The sequence below is a fragment of the Nannospalax galili genome, unplaced genomic scaffold (assembly GCF_000622305.1).
Source record: "Nannospalax galili isolate Female #2095 unplaced genomic scaffold, S.galili_v1.0 scaffold505, whole genome shotgun sequence".
NCBI lineage: Eukaryota > Metazoa > Chordata > Mammalia > Rodentia > Spalacidae > Nannospalax > Nannospalax galili.
The window spans coordinates 265,724-293,580 of NW_008352327.1; the positions used below are offsets into that span (position 1 = coordinate 265,724).

General features: G+C 42.2%; 2 protein-coding genes across 2 annotated transcripts in view; one reads left to right on the forward strand and one right to left on the reverse strand.

Moving 5' to 3' along the window:
* Positions 1-4,020: 4,020 nt before the first annotated feature.
* On the reverse strand, positions 4,021-8,435 carry Pde12 (phosphodiesterase 12). Its single transcript, XM_008849283.3, has 3 exons — positions 6,938-8,435; positions 5,414-5,492; positions 4,021-4,851 (listed from the first exon to the last, which is right to left on the reverse strand). Exons 1-3 carry the CDS (start codon positions 8,387-8,389, stop codon positions 4,409-4,411), a joined length of 1,974 nt encoding a protein of 657 aa, XP_008847505.2. The 5' UTR covers positions 8,390-8,435; the 3' UTR covers positions 4,021-4,408.
* Positions 8,436-8,538: 103 nt separating this feature from the next.
* Dnah12 (dynein axonemal heavy chain 12) overlaps positions 8,539-27,857 on the forward strand; it is a 218,243-nt gene continuing 198,924 nt past the window's right edge. Inside the window, exons 1-2 of the mRNA XM_017802268.2 lie at positions 8,539-8,675; positions 24,853-25,055. Of these exons, the coding sequence (XP_017657757.1) occupies positions 24,886-25,055 (170 nt within the window). The 5' untranslated portion in view covers positions 8,539-8,675; positions 24,853-24,885. The remainder of the gene's footprint in view (positions 8,676-24,852; positions 25,056-27,857) is intronic.

Sequence of the window (27,857 nt, forward strand, 5' to 3'; positions counted from 1 at the left end):
TGCCTGTGGAGGCCAGAAAAGGACAGGGCATTGGATCCCCTGAAACTAGAGTTAAAACAAGGTTGTTAGCTGCCATGTGAGTGCTGGACATTGAACCCTGGTCCTCTTCAAGGGTGGTCAGTCCTCTTAGCCACTGAGCTATCACTCCAGCCCTGCCCTAACTTTACATTTTTAATATCCTTAATATAAACCTTAGAAAAAAACATTTAAAATTCTTTAGTTTGTGGTGTGTATATGACTACATGTGTGTACATGAATAGAGGTCAGGGCAACTTTCAGAAGTTGGTTCTGGCTTTCTACCTTGTTTTGAGGTAGTCTCTCATTTCTGCCATGCTGTGCACTCCAGGCTAGCTGTCAGTATGCTTCAGGGCAGGTCTCCTGTCTGCCCCCCAATATCACCTTGGGAGTGCTAGGATTACAGATTTAAACCACTGCATAAACAAGGGTTCCAAGGATCAAATTCAGGACGTCAGGCTTGTGCAGCAAGGACTTTTACCTGCTGAGCCATCTTGCTGACCCCTAAATATTTTAAAAGGCTACATTAATGAGTGGAATTAAGACTTACCTCTACAATTTGTGTATTCAACTCTAATCTTTTTAATGTATTTCATCAGTTTGCATATAGGTTCCTATAGTGGCTACTATAGGAGGTTATTGGCTACTTTTGTTACTTTGAGGCAAATGATCCTGTATCTTGTTTCCACTGTCTATATAAAAAGTAATTGGTTAGCCAGGCATGGTGGTGCACGTCTTTAATCGCAGCACTTGGGAGGCAGAGGCAGGTGGATCTCTGTGAGTTCAAGGCCAGCCTGGTCTACATAATGAGTTCCAGGACAGCTGGGGCTACAGAGACCCTGTCTCAAAAAGTAATTGGTTAAATTGTAGCACTGTAGACTCAGCGAGTAGAATACCAGGATTCAGGCCAAAAACTATAAACTGGTGATGTCTTATAGGTCATTGCTATGGAAAAGGGAAATGGAGTGCCTACCTTGGCAGCCATGTCTCTGTTCTAATGGCATGCATTCATTTTACTTGGCATGTAAGGAGCTATTTGGTTACAGTGGTTCTGTTCTGGACCAGACTAACTGCTCTTCATCTAATAGGGTGTACAGTAGTTCTATCCACACTTTTATGTGCATGTGTGTAATGCCTGCATGTGTAAGTGCACCTGTGTCCTGCACTGCCAATGAAGATCAGAAGAGGGTGTTGTATTCCCTTGGAACTGGAGTTATGGACAGTTGTTAGCCACCATTTAGGTGCTGGGACTTGAACCTAGGTCCTCTGCAAGAGCAGCCAGTGCTCTTAACCACTTAGCCCTCTCCAGCCCCCTATCCACACTTTAAAAAAAATATTTAATTTTTATGTATATGAGTGTATAGCTTACATGTATTTAAGTGCACTCGTGTCATGCACTGCGTGAGGTCAGAAGAGAGCATCAGGTTCCCTGGAACTGGATTGCGGACAGTTGTTAGCCACCATGTGGGTGCTGGGAACTGAACCCAGGTCCTCTGCAGGAGCAGCCAATGCTCTTAACCATTGAGCCATCTCTCCAGCCCCCTCAAATTAGTTTCTAAGGAACCTTTGCCTATGTTCATAGTTATAGAAGATCTAAAACCATCAATTTCTATCAGGGAGATCTTGCCACAGTAGTGTCCTTCCAGTCTTTTTTACTGTTTTATGTTCCACAAAGATCTCTCCAGCTCATTCTGATGAGAACACGTCTTAGTACTCAGAATTAAAAAAATAAAAACTGCATTATAGCCAGAAATGATCTTTTTGTAATGCATTACAAATATTACTGGGACATCTGTGTAGTTGATTTTAACAGAAAAATAGCAAAAAGTTTGGTTTCATTCATATTTAAATTTCCTTTTATAATACATAATGTGGCATTGTTCTATAAAATATCACTTGTAGTCAATATAAAATTTTGAAATATTACAAAGTTATTAGACTTCTCATATTTATTAAATGTACTAAAAATTCCAAATGTAATAGAAAAATCACAATAGCTTTAAACATTTCTGAGTAACAGTCCTACCTCATTAGTAGAAGTAAATTTTGGCATGCTATTTATAGAATTTTCCAAGTGTTCCCTATTTTTGGATTCCAGTTGCCCTAGAATATCTGGATGCTAGAGATTTAAGAGTCACATCTTTAAAATAACACTTTATTATCTGAACATCCTGAAATACCTGTACGTAATCTGATCACACTGTTTAATCCACAAATATCAAATTTAAGGATTTAGGATGTGGGAAGTTTGATGAGTTTCTGAGACCATAGTTCTATCAAGCCAACCATGGAGTTAATACACAATCTGTGGGCGTGAGTAATCTCACAAATGTTCTTGCTGATTTACTGTTTTCTCTTTAAAAGTTAGTGAAGACTGTCAACATACTTGTTTGAAAGCAAACAAATTTTTAAAAAAGAGCTGCTGATAAGGCTCAGTGGCAGTCTGTGTGGTTAGCATGCTCAAGATCTTGGTTCAACCCCCAGGTGCAAAGAAAGAGAATTTTTTTGGTCTTTTTGAGACAGGGTCTCCCTGTGGCCCCACTGGCCTGGAACTCACTATGTAGACCAGGCTGGCCTCGAACTCATGGAGATCCACCTGCCTCTGCCTTCTGTGTGCTAGGATTTAACATGTGCACCACTATGCCCGGCCAGAAAGAAAATTAAGAAGGAAAATGTTTTGCAAAAGCATCAGTTTCTCACTGTATTTATAAACTGCCATCAAAATGCTCTTTTAAAAAAATGGCATGTAGGTGGCTGGGAATGTAGCTTAGTGGCAGCCCTGAATTTGATCCCCAGCATATGAAACAAAAACCCCCACATCACCATATTTAAGAAGGCACAATTTGGTAACATCAAATTTTTTTTAACCAGTTTTTAAAAGGAAGATTCCAAGAAACTGCCACCTTAATCTTTTTCTTCAAATAATTTAAATAAAAGTTCAATGTGAAGTGCAAGTGTGAAATGCTTATATCTAAACTTCTAAGCTTAAGGGTATCTGACAGAATATGAAAACAGACTACATTTAGAGTTAGAAGACTAAAGGAACACTACATTATCATAAGAGGAAAGTTTTCATGGCATTGGGTTCAGAGATTAAAGAATCTGAAGCAAGGCTATTCATGACTGGAAAAATCGGACCTGTCCTAAGGTGAGCACTTTCACTAAGGTAGAGATTGCAGGAATAGGAGATACACTACAGTTATTCTGAACATTAAAGGCACCAGCTAACAGATATGGTGACAAATTGGGTTGGTATATCCTAGTTATCCTTCTAAACACTAATTAATACAACCTGTAACTTCTAATTTTAAAAAGTTTGGCTTGATATTTAAATTTCTTCACAATATATAAACAAACTATAATGCTTGTCTATAAATTTTATTTCACATAAGGACAATGCCCCACTGTCTCCTTTCTTTTTATGTAGCCCAAGCTGGTCTTAGTTCTTTATATAACCCAGACTAGTCTTGAACTTGTAGCAGTTCTCCTGCCTCAATCTCCAGAGAGCTAGATTACAGGTGTAGCACATCATGCCCACCTCCTTCCTATTTATATAGTGACAATTTTGAAAACACTTGTACCATAGAAATGTTTAATGGTTTATCCAGTCTGAAGGCCATCAGTAATTTCTTATACAATAATTGTGCTTATTTTATATATGATTAAGTACCCTGTTTATGACTATTTTTCATGAGCAAGAGTAATTTAAGACAAAGGGATAAGGTTACATTGCCACTCTAAATACTAAAGTGTGCATGCACCCTAACATTAAAATGAGCCCAAGTATGAATGAGAATACAGATCTGTGCATCTGCACTAATCTGAACACTACAAAATGAAATGCTAAATAGAGTCTGAAAAGGCGCAAACATGGAGAAGCAATAACAATTGGTAATGGTGTATTTTTATCTTTTGTTAAAGCTCCAGAATTAGAACAAATTCTAACCAAATTGAGGTAGTGGTAGATTCTGATGTATTCCAAGTGTCAGGACTGAAGTCTCCAACCTTTAAACCTGTATGCTCCCAATTATATGACCATAATTCAATGTGAGATGTGTTATGAATAAAAAATCGTGAGTATTCAAATGGCACTTTGAAAATTCTTAACAGTTTAAAAAAAAAAACACTTGTAATTCAATTTTTCTTCTTGCTACTAATAAATATATTTGTTTTCCTCCAAGTGTAGGAAATAAAAAAAGGACAAAGAAATGATATGATGCAAACATGAATTAGTTTTGTGACAAAGCCACCTGGAACATAACTAGTAGGGAATGACCATAAACTTTTACCTTAGTGTCTAGATTTCCTCTTTGAGGGAGGAAATATATAAGCTTTGATTCATATTAAATTTTCTGAAAATTAACTTTCCAGACTTCTATCCATTAAGCGAAATCTACTTCCATTTTAAATCACATACAAGTGCGATGTGATCAGAAGGATGAGAAACACTAGGTAAGGCCTGGTGGGTGGTAACTTCTTCATGAGTAGGTAATGGAATCACCTGCTCAACCTCTAAAGCATTTGAGTCAATGAAAATGTAATCTAGACATCCATGAAAGCCACCAACATAATTTGTGTAAGCAGGTTCACCACAAGCACTTTTCAGTTTGAAGAAATGTGTGAGAGACATGTTGCATCTTTCCTCTTCCCCACTGGAAACCCAGTCTTCATGATCCTCTGAGATGCTGCCATTGATGACAAAATGATACATTCCTGTTGATGGTGTGCTGTTAAAGTCTCCACAAAATATAACTGGTATACCAGGATACAGATCACATGAGATATGTCTAATGTGAACCAAGGCTACTGCCATTTGAATGAGACGAATGTATCCACCTACAAATAAAAAAATGGTGTGAGTACTCTTTAAAGTTTGTTTTTTAAAGCCTCACAAACTATAGTGTCCTGGTAACATTAAGGTATTTAGTGTGTCTGGGTGCATATGCCATGGCGCCCATGTAGAAATTGGAGGACAAACTTAGGTGAGTTCTCTCCAACTCGGGGATAGAACTCTGGTCATTGGATTTGGCAGCAAGCACTTTTAATTAAGTCACCCACATTATCTGGTAGGAATTAATGATAAATGTCTCTATTGGGTTGGGTTATTGGCATGTACCTGTAATCTCAGCACTGAGGAGGCTGAGGCAGGAGGATTTTAAGTTCTAGGACAGTTTGGAAAAAAAAAATCACATGCCTTTAGTCCCAGTACTTGGGGGGGCAGGGAAAGGGGGTGGCCGCCAGCGGTAGGCAGATGTCTTTAAGAGGCCAGCCTGGTCTACACAGCAAGTTCCAGGCTAGCTGGGGACACAGGAAGACCCCGTCTCCCAAACAAGCAAAACAGATTTGTGTAAAACAACTTTGGTAACCTTAGTCATTTGTAAAACTAAATAAAACCTACCTTTTGGGTGCCAGTAGAGATGGGTATTAGCAACACATATCTTTTTAGAAGAGTCCATTGTAGATTGAAGAACTGAAATCTAAAATAACAGGAAGTGCCAATAGTTTAGTTGGTGCCAATTTACAGAAGGTTCCTTAAGACTCTATGATGTGCTGTTTATTCCGTATCTCCTTCCTAAACTAAGATCACAATCATTAAATCTAATGTTATGTAAGTTTTAATGTGTCAATATGATTAAATGTAACATTTTAGTAACAGTCCAACATATAGAGCTGTGGAAAAATACATTTTAGATAACAGCGTTAAAATTAGAGACTGTTTTCAAGTGGGTAAGCACAAGCTCCGGAGTCCAGCAGACCCATTGGAACAGTCTAGCATTTATCGCTGTGTGCCTTGGTGCAAGATACTTTTTAGTGTCATAATGGTAGAGAGACTGTTCATTGCCTCATCCTGGCTTTCGTGTGTATTCAATTAAATAACTTGCACACCAGTGCAGAACACAGTGGCACTCAAAAAAGAAAAAAAAACAGCTCATTTTACTTGGAACAGAACCAATTAAAGCTTTGGACAAAAAGAAAGTGTTCTTAAAAAAAAAAAAAAAAACTAATAAAGAGTTAAGTAAGCTGGGCGTGGTGGCGCACGCCTTTAATCCCAGCACTGGGGAGGTGGAGGCAGGCGGATCTCTCTGAGTTCGAGGCCAGCTTGGTCTCCATAGTGACTCCAGGACTGCTGGGCTACAGGGAGACCCTGTCTCAAAAAGACCAAAAAAGTAAAACAGTTCACACCCAGACCCCTAGTTAAGAATCCTGGCTCTGCGCTTCTGTGAACCTCAGGACACGTGGCCATTTCCCCACTTATAAAACTAGAACAACAGCTATAAGTCAGTCCAGAGGTTACTGTGGAGGGCTAAAAAGCCAATGAGTATTTTTTTTTTTTTTTTTTTTTTTTTTTTTTTTTTTTTTTTTTTTTTTTTTTTTTTTTTTTTTTTTTTTTTTTTTTTTTTTTTTTTTGAGGAGGTCAGAAAAGGCTGTCGGATCCCCTGGAACTGGGGTTACCGACAGTTGTTAGCTACCATGTAGGTATTGGGATTCGAACCCGGGTCCTCTGCAAGAATAACCAGTGTTCTTAATCGCTGAGCCATCTCTCCAGCCCCAGCCAATGAGCATTTAAAAAAATACTAGTTAAAAGGAAACGTCTTAAAACCACCCGGTATTTACACTTGTAACTCCTCTAAAATGTGCCCAAACAGCGCTTGCCAAGTAGTGGGAAATCACTGGCTCTCGCGACTATTCTTGAATTTAGTGTGTATCTCGCCCCCCAGGCTGCGAGCACTATCGGACTCGTGCTGGGTTCGAGGCAGGCTGCAGTGCGGAGGGTGCTTAGCGAATGCGTGTTGAGTGAACACACGGCTCCACTCGGAAGGCACAGGAACCCACTAGATGAGGCCTAGATGGTGGCTTTAGGAGCACCAACGCCATCCCTCCGCCGGCCACTCGAGGCGCGGATTCCACCCACGGGCTTCACCTGAAGGACGGAAGATCTCTGCAGCACCTTCTCCAGAGCCAGGGGGTGCAGTTGCAGTTTCTCCAGCAGTTCTCGATGCAGGGGATCGGACTCCAGGGCTTCTTGGAAGGAAATGTCGTGCTGGCTAAGAAGGCTGAACTTGGACTTCCGGTAGAAGGTGGCCAGGCCCTCGTGCTGCTTGATTCGAAACACGCCCCGCAGCCCGAAGGCCTCAAGGGCGGGCACCAGGCTATCACAGAACACGGCGCGGTCGACCTCCTGCAGGCAGATAAGGTCAGCGTTGTAGCCAGTGAGCTCCTTCTGGATCAGGTTCTGCCGGTAGTCGAGTTCCAGCGCGTAGGGCGCGCAGTACGGGTACAGCACGGTGCGCGAGAACTCGGTCTGCGCGTAGGTGTCGGCCAGGATGTTGTAGGATACCGTGCGCACCGACGCGTCGGCTGTCACCTTCTTGGTGTACAGGTGCCGGTGGTCGAAGGTACAGGTGCCGGGCCCCGCCTCCACCGGACACACGCTCTCCAGCTCGTGGCTCGGCCCGAAGCGCTGCCCGTTGCCCGGCGTGCACTGCAGCTTGAGCCGCAGCCCGACGTCCGCGTTGCTCGGCGTGTACACGCGCTGCTCCACGCCCGTCTCGGCCCACGTGAGAGTCGGCGCGGACGCGGCGCTGCTGTCCCCCGTCTCCGCGGCTCCGGGCCCGACTTCCTTGTACCAGCGGAAAACCGAGCTGGCGGGATCCCCAAACTCCAGGCTGAGCTTGGGGCACACCGGGAAGCCTGCCATGATGTAGCGCGGCAGCTGCAGCTCGGTGAAGGCGGGCGGGTTGCGCTCCACCTTGTACTTAACGTCGCCGATCTGCAGTACTGCGCCGTCCTGCCAGGCGTCCACGTTGAGCACGTCCTCCGCCACGGCCTCTTCCCGGTAGTACAGCCTCACCACCGGCTCACAGGCCGCGGGCGGCTCAGGCCCGGCGCCCAGCGCGCCGCCGCTCGACTGCGGCCGGGTCTTCCGGCTCTTCTTGGCGGTCGCCGCTTTCGCATGGCCCTTGAGGGCGTTGGTGGCAATGCGGCTGAGGGCCCGGCCCAGAGGCTCGCTCTGGTCGCGCTGCATGTTCTTGTGGCTACCATCGGCCAGCGCGAACGACAGGCTGAGCTTGGGCTCCGAGGGCACACAGCGCACCACCGCACGCTCCATCGTGCCCGCCGCCTCGTCGGCCGCCGCCTCGGTCCGGCTGCGCCGCCCCACCGCCAACCGGACCCCACGAAACGCGGCGCGGCCCGGGAGCCTCCACATGAACCTGGCGGCGGACCAGAGCCCGAGGAGTCCCCCTGGATCAAGCCGGACACAAACCCGCCTCAGCCACCGGCTCCCAAACCCATTCAGACCCAGAGACTTCCGGTTGGGGAGGCGGAGGCGCGCAGAATTCCGGACTCGCACTTTCGCATATATTTCTTTCATCTACCATAGGCATATTTGTGTTGAAAGTGCGGGCTAAGGGCGGGAAGGAAGGCTTACGAAACCGGAAGCGCCTGGGCGGTGGACGACTGCGGCGACCTGTCAGTCACTGCCAGCGTTCTCCACACAACGCCGGGGGCTGGACGACGGGCGGGCGTGGGCAGCCTCACCCTGGGGGCGGAGAAGGCGGCGGCCGCTTCCTCCGCCGCGTGCGCTCCTGTTTGCCCTCTTCCAGGTGTGGTTTGAGACGTGGACCTGAGTCTCTAGCTGGCGAGCCTGCGCGGCTAAGGTAGGTCTAACCTTGGAACTGGAAGCCGAAAGGAGAGGACAGAGGCACACGGTGAACCGACCCAGTGCAAAACAGGTTACCAAAGGCTGTTCGTGTTCATTAGTAAAGACTTAAGAGTACATTCAGCACATAGAACGCAGGACTAGGTTAAACCTCGAGTTAAGGAATTAAAAAGGTGACGAGCTTAACTGCCCCCCCCCATTTATCTGAAGTTCAAATTTAACCTGGACTCTTATATTTTATTTCTGTTTCTTTAAACAGAAATTTTCTTTGAAATACAGACTGGGCGTGGTGGCGCACACCTTTAAACCCAGCAGTCAGGAGGCAGAGGCAGGTGTGTTCGAGTCCAGCCTGATCTACACAGCGAGTTCCAGGTCAGCTAAGTCTACATAGTGAGTCACTGACTCAAAAAAAAAAAATTATAAAAATCTTGAAATATGACTGATCTTGGTTTATAGACGAAGTCTTGAAGGACTGGAACCGTAAGCCCTGGGGGGAGTCTCGTGTAAGAAAGAGTCTTCCACCGTGCTGAGTAGTGCATTCTCTTTTTTTATTTGTGGTGGTATTCCAACCAGAGCATCCGGAAGGCAGGGGCTCTACCACTAAGCCACATTCCCAGTTCCCCAAGTAGTGCATTTTAAACCCTGGGACCATCGAAAAAGGAAGGGTTAGAGAGAAAAGAAGAGGGTGGTGAAATACGACTTTCCTTCAGGCAAGCTGATCAAATTTGGTGACGGTCTTATTTTTTTTAATGTTATTTTTATTTTATGCATATGTGTGTATTGCCTGCATGTATGTTAAGTGCACTTGTGTTGTGCGATGCCTGCAGAGGGCAGAAGAGGGCATCGGATCCTCTGGAACTGGAGTTATGGAGGGTTGTTAGCCACCCTGTGGGCGCTGGGAATCTAACCTGGGTCCTCTGCAAGAACAACCAGTGCTCTTAACCACTGAACCATCTCTCCAGCCCCCTAGCCGAGAGTCTTATTCTTGATTTTGAGATATGTCATAGAATGTCACACCTGTCTTAGTTTTTTATTTGAACTTTAAAAAATATATATTTTCTTATTTTTATTTTATGTGTACACATGTATTGCCTGCATGTAGGGAAGTGCACCCGCGTCGTGCACTGCCCACGGAAGACAGAAGAGGCTGTCAGATCCCCTGGAACTGGAGTTAGGACAGTTGTTAGCTGCCATGTGGGTGCTGGGATTCAAACCCAGATCTTCTGCAAGAATAACCAGTGTTCTTAACTGCTGAGCCACCTCTCCAGCCTTATTTCAACTTTCTTTCTTTTTTTTCTTTTTTTTGAGACAGGGTCTCTCTGTAGCCCCAGCTGTCCTGGAACTCACTATGTAGACCAGGCTGGCCTTGAACTCACAGAGATCCGCCTGCCTCTGCCTCCCGGGTGCTGGGATTCAAGGCGTGTGCCACCACGCCTGACCCTATTTCAACTTTTAAAAACAAAATGTACACATTGCTGATGTACTGGTACACACCATGCCTGGGGAGGGTGAGCGCTCTGTGAAATCCAGGCAAGCCTTGTGTATATAGTGAATTCCAGGCCAGCTGGAGCTACAGAGACCCTGTGTCAAAAACAAACAAAAAATAGGCACATTGTGAAAAAAGGATCATTCCTACCCCTGACTGTTAGAAATACATAAATAGAAGCGTAGTATACTTGTGGCTTAGACCTTCCTCTTTTTTTTTTTTTTTTTTTTTTTTTTTTTTTTTTATTCTGTTTTTTTTTTTTTTTTTTTTTTTTTTTGTTCTTTTTGAGACAGGGTCTCCCTGTAGCCCCAACTGTCCTGGAACTCACTATGTAGACCAGGCTGGCCTTGATCACACAGAGATCTGCCTGCCTCTGCCTCCCGAGTGCTGGGACTACAGGTGTGCGCCACCATGCCCGGCTCAACCTTCCTCTTTTTTAAAACTTTTATTTCTTACTACATTTTTATATTTTTTGTGTGTTGTGGGGGGTGGATATGAGAAGGATGGCACATGCCACATCACTGTGTCAGAGGACTGTTGTCAGAGGATAATATTCAGGATCAGTTCTTCTGCCATGTGGGTCTCAGTAATCAAACTCAGGTTGTCAAAGTTGGAGGAAGTCACCTTTACCCACTGAACCATCTTGCAAGCCCTGTATTTACTTACTTATTTTTTTATTTATTTCATTTATTTATTTTGTCTTTTTTTGATACAGGGTCTCCTTGTAGCTCCAGCTGACTTCGAATTATATAGACCAGACTGGCCTTGAACTCACAGAGATCTGCCTGCCTCTACCTCCCAAGTGCTGGGATTAAAGGTGTGCACCACCATGCCCAGCTGTATTTACTTATTTATCGTGTGTGTGTGTGTGTGTGTGTGTGTGTGTGTGTGTGTGTAGGTCAGAGGACATCTTGAAGGAGTTGATTCTCTCCTACTATGTGGGTTCTGGGAATTTAACTCAGATTGTCAGATTTAGCAGCAAGTACCTTTACCTGCTGAGTCAATTGGCCAGCCTAGGCTTTTTTGGTCTTTTTGGGACAGGGTCTCCCTGTAGCCCCAGCTGTCCTGGAACTCACTATATAGACTAGGCTGGACTTGAACCCACAAAGATCTGCCTGCCTCTGCCTCCCAAGTGCTGGGATTAAAGGTGTACACCACCATGCCCGGATTTTTTTTTTTTAATCTTAATCATAACTTTTGTTAATTTTTTTTCAGGAGGTATTTTAAAAGTGTCACATCACTTAGAAAGTTTATTCTGAATTCCCAAGCTTGAAAGTAATACATAATAAATGCTGTTTGGAGCTATATTTTTTATGAGATTAATGTATAGCCCCATAAATTATCTAGTTGAAATGACATTGGGAAATTAAGCCAATAATATGCTTTCCCTGATATTTAGAAAGGGGGGGAGGCTAATGGGAATAATTTTATTCACTTGTTTTCTGTCCATGTCAAGAAAAACAAGCTAAGGGCTGGGGGCATAGCTTGATGACAGAGTACTTGCCTAGCATGTATGAGGACTTAGGCTTGATCCCCAGTACCAGAAGGAGCCTATGCAACTGGGGCAATAGCACAATTGGCAACATGTCTGCCATGAAAGAACGAGGACCCAAATATGAGCCTCAGAATGCAGGTGAAAATACCAGGTGTTGTAATCCCAGCTGTGGAATCGGATAGATGAATCAAGTCAATTGGGAGAAAGCACCAAGACACAGACAAAAACTCAGGCAGGATAGAGTTTGTTAGAGGAAGATCCCACAGATCAATTCCCTTCAGGGTAGGGAAATTGTCAGTCCATGGGTTGTGGGCTGGGGTCTTTATAGGGGGACTTCAGGGGATGCAGAAGGTGGGAACATGTTCTTAAAAATTAGGTGGAAAGGGGCGGGGTGGGGGGGTTACCAGAGCAGCTTCTGTTAAAACTGTGCCCTTCTGTCCTTCAGCCCGGATCTGAGTCAAAAGGTGTCTGTTTACCCTTTAAGATTATCAAAAGGAAAGCCTGCTGTGCTGAAGCAACTCCTTCAGTCTCTGGTCAAAAGGTGGAGTCTGTTTCTCAAAGGGAAAGCATGCTGCCTTTGGCCAAAAGGTGCAGAAAAGTCTGCTTCTCTTGACTTCCAAGCCATCATCTCATTCCTGCATTCTCAGGGGCTTGCAAACCCGTGGGGCCCTGCTGTATTGGGGAGGGAGTTGCTGTTAAATCTGAATGTAACAGATTCTATCCCAAGTGTAAGCTCCTGGACACTGAGAGGCCCTGTCTAAAAAAAGAGGTGAATGGTGCCTGAGGAGGAAAAGCTCTCGAAGTTGACATATGGCCTCCACATGCATGCGCACATATGTGCATGTACACCTACCCACATGTGTGCCCACACAGGCACATAAATTTTAAAAAATTATTTTTTTTGAATTATTTTTTCATTTATGTGTATGAGTGTATTGCCCACATATATGTGAATGCACCCATGTTGTGCAGTGCTGCAGAGGTCAGAACAGGGTGTCAGATTCCCCTGGAACTGGAGTTAAGGACAGTTTGTAGCCACCATGTGGGTGCTGGGAATTGAACCCAGGTCCTCTGCAAGAGCAGTTAGTACTCTTAACCACTGAGCCATCTCTCTAGCCCCAAGGCACATAAATTTAAGAACATATTGAAAGAAACTTTCAGAACTACTCAGCCTGGGGGCACACGCCTGTAACTCCAGTACTCAGGAGGATCATGTGTTCCAGACCAGCCTGGGCTATAGAATGCTGTCTCAAACAAAACAAAGGGAACATACTTTTGTCAATCAGAGTTATGTTTGACAGAGCTTTTTTAGTTTCATATCTATCTATAAATCATCTACATCTCTCTAAATATTCATGAATAAGGACTAGTTTCTTTTGATTACTTTCCCTATGATAAATGACATTGATAGTTAACCACACAGATATACTAATATGCTAATATTAGTATATACAGATATGCTAATACTCTGGCTTAAGATTAAAATGAAGCTATAATTTTGGGTGATAGCATTCAGCATTCAGAAGTTTGAGTAATATTTGGTGATACCACTTTGGTATCTCAGTGGTACAGTGCTTACCTAATGGACATGAGACACTAGGGTCAGTTCCCAGTACTGGAAAAAAAAAAAAAAAAGTGGGGATTAGCTTGTATTCAAAATAATTTACATTTGCCTTCTTTTTTAAAAAAAAAGGATCAGCTTTTTAATTTTGTTTTCCTCCCTTCCTTTTCTTTTTGAAACTGAATTTTACTATATAGCCCAGGCTTGCCTTTTAACTCACAAGCCTCTACCTCAATCTCCTCAGTGCTGGGATTACAGGTGTGCACAACCATATAAACTTCTCTTCTTGTAAGCTTTGAATTTTTAAAATACTTATAACAATTACATTATATATGCTATTTAATATATTTTATGATAGTACTCAAACTTTAGTTTGAAGAAAAATTTGAAGAGCCTATGTAAAATCTTACCTACGTTCATGTGATGTGAAATGGCTTAGCTCTTGGTACATGTGATGGTTAATTTTGGTTGTCAACCTTATACACTTGGAAAGAATTGCTTGTATTAGACTGGCCTGTGGGCATGTCTGTCAGGCATTTTCTTGATGGCTAATTGATGTAGGAGGGCCCATCCCTGGGCAGGTGGTTCTGGGCTGTATAAGAAAGGGAGCTAAGCAAGTCAGGAGGAAGCAAGCCAGTAAGCAGTGTTTCTCTGTGGTCTCTACTTCAGTCCCTGCCTCTTGAGTTCCTGCCTTGGGCTCCTTTGTTGGATTGTAAAATGTAAGATGAAATAAACCCTTTCCTCCCCAAATTGGTTTTGGTCAGTATTTCATCACAGTAACAGAAAGCAAACTAAAATACTGCCAGGCCTGACCACTTGAGTTTAATCCCTGGAACCCATGTAAAGGTGGAAGGAGAAAACATTGTACAACAGAGTTGTCCTTTGGCCTCCACCAGCAAGGTGTGTTCAAATGCATGTACACCTCATGCACACAGTTAAGACATCCAATTTTGAAGCCATACAGAATTCTTAAGCACATTTCAATATCCTGTAGTCCCACTTTAAGTTTTGAAATGAATGGTGCATAGTATGAAGCATGCTGAATAAATTCCCTTAGCATCTCAGCAGTTCTCTTGTAAAGAAGAAAGTCGTATATATTTGTTATTGGAGAATTATTTTTTGGTATTTTAATTTCTGATACAGTATCTCAGTCCAGACTGGTCTCAAACTCTCTGCCCCTTCCCTCCTATGGAAAGTTCATTTGTGGTGATTGGAGCAAGCAGGTAAATCCCAGCTTGAGAAGAAGGCATCCGTCCACTGCTTGCCAGTCAGAGGACAAGTCCATACAACAGCTATAAATTAAGTTTAGGCAATTTCTTTAAAAGCGTAAGATCTATCAAAATTTTAGCTGGTGTGGGGCATGCTGGCACACGCCTTCAGTCCTAGCACTTGGGAGGCAAAAAGCAGGTGCATACCTGTGAGATTGAGGTCAACCTGGACTACATAGTTCCAGGCCAGCTAGGGCTACAGGGAGTCCTGTCTCAAGGGAGAAAACGGTTCTGGTGAGTGGACAGCTAGGCAGCGGACACCCTGTGAACAGTACTCAAGAAATTCTGAGCAAGTATAAGGCTATGTGCTGAAACCTGACCCTCAGAATACTTGTAGTCTGTGGGGAAGATTCAGAACCATACAGTAGTCAGTGAGGTGTAAACCTGATCAGGGGAACACAGGTTCTAAGAAGTGCATCAGATGTTGGGAAGGACTGTACATGGGTGGGGTGGGGGTTGGAGTTCACCAATGTGAAGACAGGACCAGCATCTGTGATTCAGCTTTCCAAAAGACTGCTCTGGGGCAAGGCCAGCATTCACAACCAGACTCCTGAAGGACCATACAGAGGTATGAACAGCATTGAGACTTGAGCTGTAAAAGGCACCTACTGACTGTACCACATATGTAGCCTGATTTCCCAAACTGTGATCAGGACATAATATCTTTCATACCTAAACCCCTGATGGACTGCCCAGAGATGTGACCAGGGTTTGAGATTAGCCTTTGGAATAGCCTGGAGTAGGACAGGCATCTGGGAGCCAGGGATGGAATGCTGAGAGATTCAGACTGCATCAGTATCAATACCCCCAATCCAGCTCTCTCCTCTTCACATTTAGTCCTCCTTTACTTAGTACCTGCTGTCAGCTCTGTTCTGCTCTGCTCTTGTCCTCTTTCTACCTTTCCTGCCCCCTCCTATTCTTCCCTTTTTCTTTTTCTTTTTCCTTTTCCTGATGACCATAGGCTGGCCTGCTTTATGGGGTCTGTGTCTCAGCCTCCTGAGAGCTGGGTCTGTTTTAGATAACATGATTGCATTCCTCTACCTCTCTTCATTCCATTTTTAGCCCAAACTGTCTCATTTCATCCTCATTGTCCCTTATATTTATGTTTCCTTCCTCCTCTTTTTCTCTTACCAACCCAACACTAATCACTAGTCTTTCTCTGCTTCTTCTCCAGTCCACTCATATCCACAGTATATTAATGCACACAGTACTATCAGTGTTCCTTTTTTTTTTTTTTTTTGTAGGAACACTTTGTCTCTATGTAGCCATGGCTGCCCTGGAACCTGGTATGTAGACCACCCTTGAACTCAGAAATCTGTCAACCTCTAGAGAGGCCTTCTGAATGCTGGGATTAAAGACATGGGCTGCTGATCCCAGCTCCTTAAAGTGATTGGCATTCAGGGGTGATCTTTTATTTGATTATCATTGTATTTTCATTAATAGTGGTTATTGCAGACTATTCATTCAAAAATTAGGTGGAGCATGACACAGGTGCACTCACATACATGGAGGCAATACACATACACATAAAATAACTAAAAAATATTTTAAAAGGTGGCAAGTGATAGAGGAAGACACCCAACTTGACCTTTGGCCTCCACATGTGCACATACATGTACTACACATGGACACACCAAAGCATAATTTTTAAAAATTCAATCTCGAATAACAGTATACCTTAGAGTCTTGGAAAAACAAGAACAAGCCTAACCAAAAAGCAATACGTGGAAAGAAATTATTGGGATTAGGGAAGAAATTAGTGAAATAGAAAAATATTTAAATCCAATGCATCAGTGAAACAGTTTGTTCTTTGAAAAGAGAAACAAGACCAATACTTAGCCATAGAGAATGAGAAAACCCAGATTAATAAAATTGGAGATGAAAGGAGAAACAACAGTTACCAATTCAGAAAATTATTAGGACATACCTTAAGACTTTCAGGCCGGGCATGGTGGCGCCCAGGAGGCAGAGGCAGGCAGATCTTTGTGAGTTCGAGGCCAGCCTGGTCTACATAGTTCCAGGATAGCTGGGGCTACAAGGAGACCCTGTCTCAAAAAGACAAAAAAAAAAAAGAATGTATTTCACTAAATTGAAAAATCTAGAGGAATTGGATCTGTATATGAACTACTAAAATCAAACCAAGATAAACATCTGTAAGGGCTTGAGTATTTAGCTCAATGGTAGAGTTATTACCTAGTGAGTACAAAGCCCTGGGATTGATCCCCAGCTCTAGAAGAAAAAAAAGTTGTCTGTAACAAGCAGACAACAAAAAGCCACCTCCCAACTAAGAAAAGTTCAGAAGGATGGAGATAGGTGGATCATGGGCCTAGTTGACCAGCCAGCCTAGCTGAAGTGATGAACTTCAGTTTCAGTCAGAGACCCCATCTGAAAGAAGGTAGAGTTTGATAGAGCAGGACACCTGATGTCCTCTTTTGGCCTTTGCTAGTGTTCATAGATGCACACACACTTCTAAAATGATCTAGGCCCAGATGAATTCACTGCTGAATTCTATCATGATGTTCAAGAACATCAGTGCTTCTCAAATTATTCCATAAAATAGAAAAAGGATGCCATCAAACTCTTTGCAAAGCCACTATTGCCCTGATTACCAAACCAGCTAAAGACACAATAACAATAAATTATAACTCAATTTCCCTGATGACCATAAATGCAAAAGTTCTCAATAAAGTATTTGCAAACCAAATCGAAGAAGACAAAAGATCAGTGAACAAAAGGTCACAACATAGTCAAGTTGGCTTTATTCCAGAGATTTCAGGCATGTGTTAACATACATAAATCGGTAAACTTTTTAAATTACATAGTTGGACTCAAGCACAGAAATCACATGGTCATCTCAATAGACACAGAAAAGGCCTTTGACAAAAGCCACCAAATTTCGTGATGAAAGCCCTGACAAAAGTAGATACAGAAGGCACATATATGACAGGCCTATAGCTAACACACTGAATGGAGAAAAACTCAAAACACTTCCACTAAAGAACAAGACAAGGATGTCCAGGTTCTCTAGTTTTTTCTATATTTTTAAATTTGTATGTATGTGCTTGCTTGTCTGTGTGTCATGTGCATGTAGGTGCCCATGGAGGTCAGAAGGGGATGACATTAGATCCCCTGGAACTGGAGTTAGAGGCAATAGTGAGCCACCTGTTGTGGGTGCTGGGAACTGTACCTGGGTCTTCTGCAAGATCAGCAAGTGCATTTAACCACTGAGCCATCTCTCCATCCTCTCCTTTCTCTTCTCAACACAATGCTTGAAATTTTGGCTACAGCAGTAAAAGGAAAGAAAAGAGATACAAATAGGATAGAAGTCAAAGTATCCCTATTTGCAGATGATTTGAGACCCTGAAGACATCACCAGAAAACTATTAGAGCTGGTAAGTACTTTAGGCAAGGTGACTGGGTGAGATGGTACATGCTTTTTATTGCATCACTCAGGAGGCAGAGACAGATAGATTGCTGTGAGTTCACGGCCACCCACAGCTACATAATGAGGCTTTGTCTCAAAAACTAAAGAAAACACACTTTAGGCAAAGTAGCAGGATAAAAAAAGTAACAACAAAAAAATCAGTAGCCTTCTTATCTACCAATAACAAAAAAGGCTGAGAGAAATCGGGCTGAGAAATTTTGCCTCAAAAATTTAAAATAAAAAAATCTAGTAATAATAACCTAACCAAGGAAGTGAAAGACCTCTATAATGAAGACTAAAATACTGAAAAAAGAACTGGACACTAGAAGATGGAAAGACCCTCCAGTGTGTACAGATTGGAAAAATGCACATTGTGAAAATGACTATCCTAAAAGCAATCTACAGATTCCATACAATCCCAATCAAATTCCAGCATTGCTCGTCACAGAAATAGAAAAGCCTTAAAATTCATATGTAAGCACAAAAAACCCTCTCCAGCCAAAGCAATCCCAAGTAAAAAGCATAGTCCTGACTAGAAGATACACTACATAGTCATAATAACAAAAGCAGCGTGGTACCCCATTCAGAATGGCAATCATTAAAACGACAAGAAATGCTGGTGAGGCTATGGACAAAGGGGAACCCTACTGCTGATGGGAATGTAAATTAGTGCAGCAATCGTGGAAGTCAATTTGGAGGTTTAAAAAAAACCTAAAATCTGTGTGACCCAGGTATACCACCTTTTTGTGTGCGTATGTGGTGTATACATGTACTGTGTTTGAGAGTGCATGCCTATAACTTGTGTGAAGAGGTGGGGGGAGATTTGGGGGTCTTCCTCTGTTACTCTCTGCTTTTGTTCTCTTCAAGGTCTCTCTGAACCTGGAGCATGGAGGTTGTTTGATTGATTGTTTTAAGCTAGGCCGGCTGGGCAATAAGCCCTACAAGTCTTCCTGTCTCCATGACCTCCACCCCCTATTGCTGAGGTTACAGATGTGCATGGTTGGGGATTCAAACTCAGGTCCTCGTGCTTTCCCAGCAAAGGCTCTTACTCTCTGAACCATCTCCCTTAGCCCCACTCCTGGGTTTTTACCCAAATCCATATATCACAGCTTAGTTGCACATCGATGTTTATTATATCACTGTTCACAGTATTTAAATTATGGGACCAAATGACAGAGGGATTCCTGGAGAAAACGTGGTATGTGTACACAACGGAATTTTTTTTCCAGTCATAGAGAACAATGAAGTCATGTCATTAGCAGGACAATGGATGCAGCTGAGGATAATCATAATGAATTAAACCAATCCCGGAAAGACATATATCATGTTTTCTCTCATTTATGATTTCATATAGAAAATAATATACGTCTATCATGAACATAGTACTAACAATATCTAGGGGGACAAAATGGACTAACAGGAGGGGGAGGGACAACAAAAGGAAGGGCAAAGGGCTTGAGGGAATAGGCTCAATGTGCAATATAGACTTGTATGAACATTTAAATAAAGCTGGCAAGATTCACCAGTAGGTAGAACTGCTTGCTACTTGGCCTGATCTAGGGTTTGATCTCCAGGACCTACATGGTAGAAGGAGATACCCAAATCCCACAGATTATCCTCTGACCTCCACACATGTACATGTGCACATGTATGTGCATACACACAACAATGGATGAAGGTAATGGAACAAATGAAAAATGTTAAATAAGAAACAGTTGACTTTTTGCAGAAATTTACAAACCAATCCTAAAATGTATATTGAGATGCAAAGGATATACAATAGAAGAACACTAAAACAGTCCCGAAACAAACCCTTGGGATTACATTATAGTCAAGTGATTTTGTGTGTGTGTGTGTGTGTGTGTGTGTGTGTGTGTGTGTGTGTGTGTGTGTGTGTGTGTGTGTGTGTGTGTGTGTGTGTGTGTGTGTGTGTGTTTGGGGGGGGGGTTTGTTTTGTTTTTTTGGAAATAGGGTCTCACCATAATGTCCAAGTTGGTCTTGAACTCATGCTCAAATGATCCTCCAACTTCTGCCTCCCAAGTAGTTGAAGCTATATGCACCACCATCTCTGGTTATCAAGTGGTTTTTTTTTTTAAGGGTTTATTTTTATGAGTATTAATGTTTGCCTGCATGTGTGTATATATACCACATGAATGCCTGGTACCAAAGGAAGGCATCAGATCCCATGGAACTGGAGTTTCAGACAGTTGTGAGCTTCCATGTGGGTCCCGGGTCCTCTGAAAGAGCAGCCAGTGCTCTTACTGCTGAGCCATCTCTCTAGTCCCCATCAAGAGATCTTTTTAAAAGAAAGGTGCCAAGGCACATATTAGTGGGGACAATCTTTTCAGCAAATGATACTGGATCATTTGTGCATTCTTATGGAAAAAATTAACTTGGATCCATACCTGTAAACATCTACAAAAGTTAACTGAGTAAAATGTAAAATTAGAAGAAAAAAATCTTCATGGACTTAACCTGTCTTTTGTAGAAGACCTCAAAATCACTATTTTTAAAAATACAGATACATCTGGGCTTTATCAAAGTTAAAATTGTTTGCTTTTCAAAATCACCATTAAGAAAAGGCTAGGACAGGGGCTGGAGAGATGGCTCAGCCATTAAGAACACTGGCTGTTCTTGCAGAGGACCCAGGTTCAATTCCCAGCACCCACATGTGGTTAACAACCATCCGTAACTCCACTTCCTTGGGTACCCGTGTCCACTTTTGACCTTCAAGGGCATTGAACTTGCAGACATGCAGGCAGTACACTCATACACATAAAATATTAAACTGAGGGGCTGGAGATTTGGCTCAGTGGTTAAGAGCACTGACTGCTCTTGCAGAGGACCCGGGTTCGATTCCCAGCACCCACATGGCAGCTACGAGCCATCCTTAACTCCAGTTCCAGGGGAATCCAAAGCCCTCTTCTGACCTCTGCAGCATTGCACAACACGGGTGCACTCAAATACATGCAGGCAATACACTCATACACATAAAAATAATAAACTAAACTGGAGAGAGACAGAGAGAGAGAGAGAGAGAGAGAGAGAGAGAGAGAGAAAGAAAGAGGACAAATACAGACCAGGAGCAAATATATTTGTAAATTATATGACTTGTATCCAGAAGATGTAAAGAACTTTTTTTTTTTTTTTTTTTTGTCTTTTTGAGATAGGATCTCCCTGTAGCCCCAGCTGTTCTGGAACTTACTATGTAGACCAGGCTGACCTCAAACTTATAAAGATCCACCTGCCTCTGCCTCCCAAGTGCTGGAATCAAAGGTGTGTGCTACCACGCCAGGCATAAAGAACTTTTTGTTTGTTCTTTGAAATGGTCTTGGTCTTCCGATTGCCCTAGCCGGCCTGGAACTAACTGTTAGACCAGGCTGGCCTTGAATTCTCAGAGATCTGCCTGTCTCTGCCTCCTGAGTGCTGTGTGTACCACCATACCCTGCTATATAAAGAACTCTAAAAATGCAATGTCAACAAGCTAAATAATCCAGTGTGGTAAGATGGCTCAGCTTATAAAAGATTTTTCCACAAAAGCTTAACAATGTGAGTTCAGTCCCTGGAACCTACCTACATAAAAGTGGAAGGAGAGAACTGATTACACAAAGTTGTCCTTTGGCCTCCACAGATGTCCCATGGCATTGCCCCCTGTCTGCCATCATACACACATATAATGATTTTTTTTCAGTTAAATAATCCAATATTTTTAAAGTTTTAGCATTATTTTCAATGTGTATGAATGTTATGCCTGCATGTATGTAAGTGTACCCATATTGTGCAGTGCCCATGAAGAACAGAAGAGGGCATCAGGTCTCCTGGAGCTGGAGTTATAGTTATTAGCCATCATGTGGGTGCTGGGATTTGAACATGGGTCTTCTGCAAGAGCAGCCAGTGCTCTTAACCACTTAGCTATCTCTCCAGTCCCTGATCCAGCTTTTTAAAGTGACAAAAGGTTTGAATAGATATTTAACTTTCAAAAGACTTTTAAAAAAATCCTTCTGAGACAGGTGATCTTAGGATGATCTCCCTAGATTATTGTGTGCTTCCCAATGACTTGAATTATATCTACAAAATCTGTTCAGTGCATTACTAAATTAGTGTTTGAATAACTGAGGTGTGTGCATCCTATGGAAAAATTGTTGCCTTCCTTTTAATCCTTGTAGTTTGGTCTCACCAAATTAGCATTCCCCAAACCATCACATACACATTAAAGTTTTCCATAGATAGATATTTTGCTTTAAAAAACTATGGGAAGTTTTATTGTTCATTCTCTCACTGAAGTCACCACTGTAAGGGACTAAATACATAATAAGCAAACACTGAGAGTTGAAGATTACACACTTCTGCTGCTTCTTGGTCTGGCAGGAAGGCTTTATTTTTTTAACTCCAAACAGGGCCCCTTCAACTGACCTGTTGAGAACCACATAGCCCTGGACAGATCTCAGCTTGGAACTGTGACCTATCAGCCTTCTCATCTTTCAGTTGGCCAATCCGAAGTGAGGGGAAGGGAAACCAGTAAAACCCTTAAAACCTGGGGCAGGAGGCCAAATTGACTTTTGGTTTCTGAGTCCCCTCTCCACTTGTGGAGAGCGTCTCTATGTGTAAATGCATGTATGTATGTTTGTATCATCTTTCAATAAAAATTTGCCCGTTGCTCTCTGCTGGTTTGAGATTTTTCTTGCCTTTTAATTTTTTTAACTGGCCGAGAAAATTAACCTGACCCCCTAGATGGTGACCATGCAAGACCCCTGGACTGATAATGTGGCTGTAAGAACACATACAAGGCACCTACTGTGTGCAAGACAGTAGTATAGGATGCATCCTCATTAAAATTCTGACGTGTTGGCTGGCACTTAAAAGATGCTCAGAGGTTTCTGGAATCAATCAACATATTGCCAGGAAACTGCAAAAACAAAACTTTAGATGGGAGATCTGCTCCAGGCTGGCCAAGCATCCACTCTGAAGCAACTTGCAGTCTGCTGTGTCTCCTTTACTCCCAGGCTGGGATGAAGGAGGATGTTCCCAAGAAAGACTGTTGCCAAGCTGTTCTGACAGGGAAAGCAGAAAATCGGCACTACTGCATCTCCGAAACCCTGGAAACCCTAACCCCTCTACTGACTGAATAAGGGAGGACCCCTACAACCATGCAAGTAGGAGAAAGGGCTGTACCTCCCAGAATTGATGAAGAAAATATACTCAGGCAAGAATAGTAGGCCTTTGGAAAAAACAGACAGGGTCCTGGAGGGAGGAAGCACCCAAGCTTAGTGCCCCTGTTCCTAGCCCAGCCTGGACATTGAAAACCACCACAGAATGCAATTGCTCAGGACCCTGGAGAGAAGGCTGTAGTTAGCTGGTGGGGTACAAGGTACAGAGTGTGGCAGGAAACGGACAAACCAGAGATCATAATGTTAAACCAGATTCAGACATATATCATGTTTTCTCATGTGTAGAGTGTTGATTTAAAATATACTTAGTGACAAAAAAGCAGAAAGGGGTCTCAGGTGGAGGGAAGGATCCAGAAGGAAGAGGAATTGGAGAGGACAGTAAGAGGGTGAATGAGAGCAAATAATAAATATGTATGGAAATCTCTGTGAAACCCATTATTTGTTAGGCTAACTAAAAACAAAAACCAAACATCACCAGGGCTTATTCATCCCCCACAATCTTCCTGTAGAGTGCTGTTTGGGTGGAATACACACTGGGATTTCAAACGCAATATTTTCTCCTCAAGCATAGTCACAAAGTTTCCACACCTCAACCTATTTGATTTTTGGTAAGGATTTCCTGAAAGTGTTGTATAAACAAAGCAAATATAGAAACCAGATAGATTATATTGGTGCTTAGTTACAGTAGTTACAGGAAGTCAGTATGGGGACAGGTGAAGACTTGTTTCTCCACTGAGAATGAGTATTTATATAAACCTATGTGTTTTCCAATGGATCCAAATTTCCATGTTTGCCGTCTTCCACAATTTGAAGATCGTAATTTCCTGGACCCCTTCCAAGGTAAGGCAGTTCAACAATAAATCAGCAACTAGCCTTCCATTCATTTGAGTGAAAAATTGGTGTAACCTGCAATCCTAAATCTGACCTAGTTCAGCAACTGTCTCTTCGAGCAACTTTCATCCAACCCTTCTAAGCTGCCAGGACTGTTTCCATGGTGACAACGTTGTTTCCATTCCTTTGGTGACCGCCCTTCTCTGGCTAATCGACTGGAGCCAGTGTGGTACTGGAGGTTTCACCCTTCGTTACCCTCCGCCTTTTCCCTGGGGGAGAAACTCTGACTCTGTCTGCGTGACCAAGAGGACAATCAGATAGGTACCAATCCTCTGCATCTTGTGTCCTTTTCACTCCAGGTCATTATAATTTGGGTGCCAGCAGAAATATTATTTCAAGGAAGGAGTCTCCAAATCCTGTGGGCATTTGGGGCAAAAGTAGTTGATAGCACAGTTACATTGTTGAACATTTACATGATAGTTTACATCAGCTATGCATTGAGTATGAGTACTCCTGTGGTTCATTAACATCACTTTCTAGAACATTAGCAAGACTAAGACACAGTATTGTTTTAAAAATGTTAATGATGTTAAATACCAGTTTTGGGGAGAAGGGCATTCTTTCTTAACTAGATTTTGTTTTGATTTTATCTAGAGGAAAAAAATGAACCCAAGATTTCAGAGCTGAAGGGAAATTTAGAGAGCACCTAAGTCAGTTATTTTAGTCCCTCAAGGGAAAATTTCTTCATAGTAAATGGTTGGTAGATCTCTATCTGGAATACCTGCCCACTTAGCTCAGCTGTCATTCTTTAACCATTATCATCCTTGGGAACAAAATCTGAAAAGGTATGGAATTTTTTTTGATACTGATGTGTAAGATGCATTATGAATATACTGAGAACTTGCTTTTACAATAATGGCTACATGAACTTTTTCTCTTCAGAGTATAGAATATTTTAATCTTTAGGAGACCGAGATGTCAGATCCTAACAAAACTGCCATTGCGACAGAAAAGGATGCTTTGAAGTTGAAGTTGCCCCCGATTGTTTGTCCCCCAAAAGACATAGGGGTTGACACAGCAAAACAAAGTGAGCTGCTGAAGTACAGACAATCCAAGGAGCAGCAAAAGAAAATTAATCAGTTGGTGTAAGTAGCATATTTGCAAATACTTTTTGCTTGGAATTCAACCGAAATCATTAGTGTTCTAGATTCATACATTTTTTTAAGCACATAAGTTGTTCATGTGTGGAATACTAGTTAATTAGAAAAGCAAGTGAGACTTGTAATAGCAGCAGACACTGTGCAGTGCTTGCTGGTCCATGCATTACCTTCACTTCTCACAGCAGCTCTGTAAGGTAAACACCATTGCTAAGCTCTATTTTTTTTTTTTTTAAATAACCAAACTAAGGAGATAATTCATCCCAGCTCATATATCTGGGGTTTGGACCCAAGTGGTCTGGTTCTGACATTCAAGTAACCTCGCTATTTTGTCTCTCATTCTATTATAACCATACCGATCTCTGAAAGTAAGACCAAGTAAATAGGGAACCACAAACATTTGGAAATAATAAACTAAAACATCCTTCAACTACAAGTATTAAGTTTCTTCTGTACAAAATGAAATAGTCCAACCTTACCCCCCCCCCATGTAGTACAAATTTAAACTGTTTAGGTACAAGCTACCAAAGGCTTTTATAATGGTAATTCCATTGAATTCAACAGTTCCGGAGAATTTCCTAGGTACCTGACTCTTAAAAAGAAGAAAAAGACATGAATCTTGTCTTCAAAATTCCAACCCAACACTGAACAACAAAATGGGAAATTTCTCTCTGGTGGATTCCTGCTTCTCTTTCTACATTGTTTCCTTTCTTGGTCAACTTTTTTATAAATATTTTTGCAACTGACCTAAATTCTACTGTCTCATTGTTGATGATCATGTCGTCAATATACTCATTTAATTTTGAAAATTTTACTTTCTTTACACTTAAAAAGGTCTGTTAAACTTAGATTTACATTTTGTATTAGCTCATCAATTACTATATTTAAACCTAAATTTATAAGGGATATTAACTAATATGTGCTTTACTCCCTTCACCCTTTAAAAAAGATTTGTTTTTATTGTGTGTGTCTGTGTGACTTTATGTGTATATCTGTACATTTATGCAGGGGCTCTTAGAGACGAGAAGAAGGCATCAGATTCCCATGGAGCTGTTGTTACAGGTGGTTGTGAGCCACCTGGTGTGGGAACCAATTTCTGGTCCTCTGGAAGAGCAGCAGGCACTCTTCACTGCTGAGCCAATCTCACTATCCTCTTAGCCCTTTCATTCTGAGTGTTTTAGTAGACTTAGAAGAGAGTTCTCAAGGAGTTAGACTATTCTAACTTTAAAGCTTTTCATTATTTCACATTGTCATGGACTACCTGCAGTTCCATGAATATACTATACTTTTCTCAATTAAAAAATATGCTCTGCAGCTAAAGTTTAGTTTATGGATCACCTTATCTAGAAAGCCTTCAACTCCCTTTCATGTTTCTTTAATCTTTCTACATATTTTTCTTATATAATTTTACTTGCAGCTATTAAGTACCTGCTGTTGTACACTGTGATTGTTAGAGCATAAAAAACAGGAAAGGACTGTGGCTTTATCAAGTTTGTGTGCCAGTGGGATGAGACTGATAGTAAACAAGTAAGGAAATAGGAGTTATGTGGTGGGTGCTTTGAAGAAATAAGATAGTGGAAACCAGGAATGGTGGTACATGCCTGAAATCTCAGCTCCAAGGAAGCTGAGGCAGGAGGATTGTGAGTCCAAGGCCAGCCTGGGCTACATAGTGAGTCCCTGCATGAATGAATGAATGAATGAATGAATGAATGAATGAAATGAGCCGGGTATGGCGGCACATGCCTTTAATCCCAGCACTTGGGAGACAGAGGCAGGTGGATCTCTGTGAGTTCGAGGCCAGGCCAGGCTGGTCTACATAATGAGTTCCAGGTCAGCTGGGGCTACAAAGAGACCCTGTCTCAAAAAGACAAAATAAATAAAAAGAAATAAGATACCATGGTAGTCAGTATCAGGGAGGGTGTCTCCAGGAATACCACAGAAAAGGCTTGTGGAGATAATGAATCAAGTAGAGATTCAAAGAATGGGAAGAAGCCTGCCACTTAAATGAACAGGAGAAAATCATTCTAGGCAAGGGGAGAACAACCACAAAATCCCTGAAATATGAACACTTTCAGTGTATCCTTGCAGTTGACAGCAGCCAATGTCACAAGAGTATCACAAGCCTGGGGAGGCTGGTACAGGTGAAAACAGGAAAATGGAGCCAACTGTGCAGGACTCCATAGGACATAATGAAGAATTCAGAATGTTTTATAATGCAGTGGATATTTGTTAAAAATGTTCTAAACAGGAAAATGACATGAAATCTGATTTACTTTTTTATTTTATTTTTTGTGTTTGAGACAGGGACTCCCTGTACTCCAGCTGGCCTGAAACTACTAGACCAGGATGACCCCAGTCTCACAAAGATCTGCCTGCCTCTGCCTCCTGGGTGCTGAAATTAAAGGTGTGTGCCACCACACCCAGGGAAATATGACTTACATTTAAAAGATGTTCTGGCTATTAAGAATGGACTGAGGTGGTGGGAGACTACAGGTCAGATGTTATCAGCAGCATAGATAAGACTGTACACAGGTTTACATAAGGCTAGAGACAGTAGATGGGAAGTCACTAAGACTTGTTTTTGGATTGGCTTTTATAGGTATGTGGTTGGCAGTATCATTTATAGAGAACTGAAAGTCCAGGAGATGGAGGGGGAGGATACTAAAAACTCCTTTGGAGAGTACTTATGTAATAATGTGTTATTAAATTTAAATAATTTAAAATTTAAAAATTTATGTGTGTGCCACACATGTGCAGGTACCTACAGAAGCCAGAAGAGGGCATCAGATC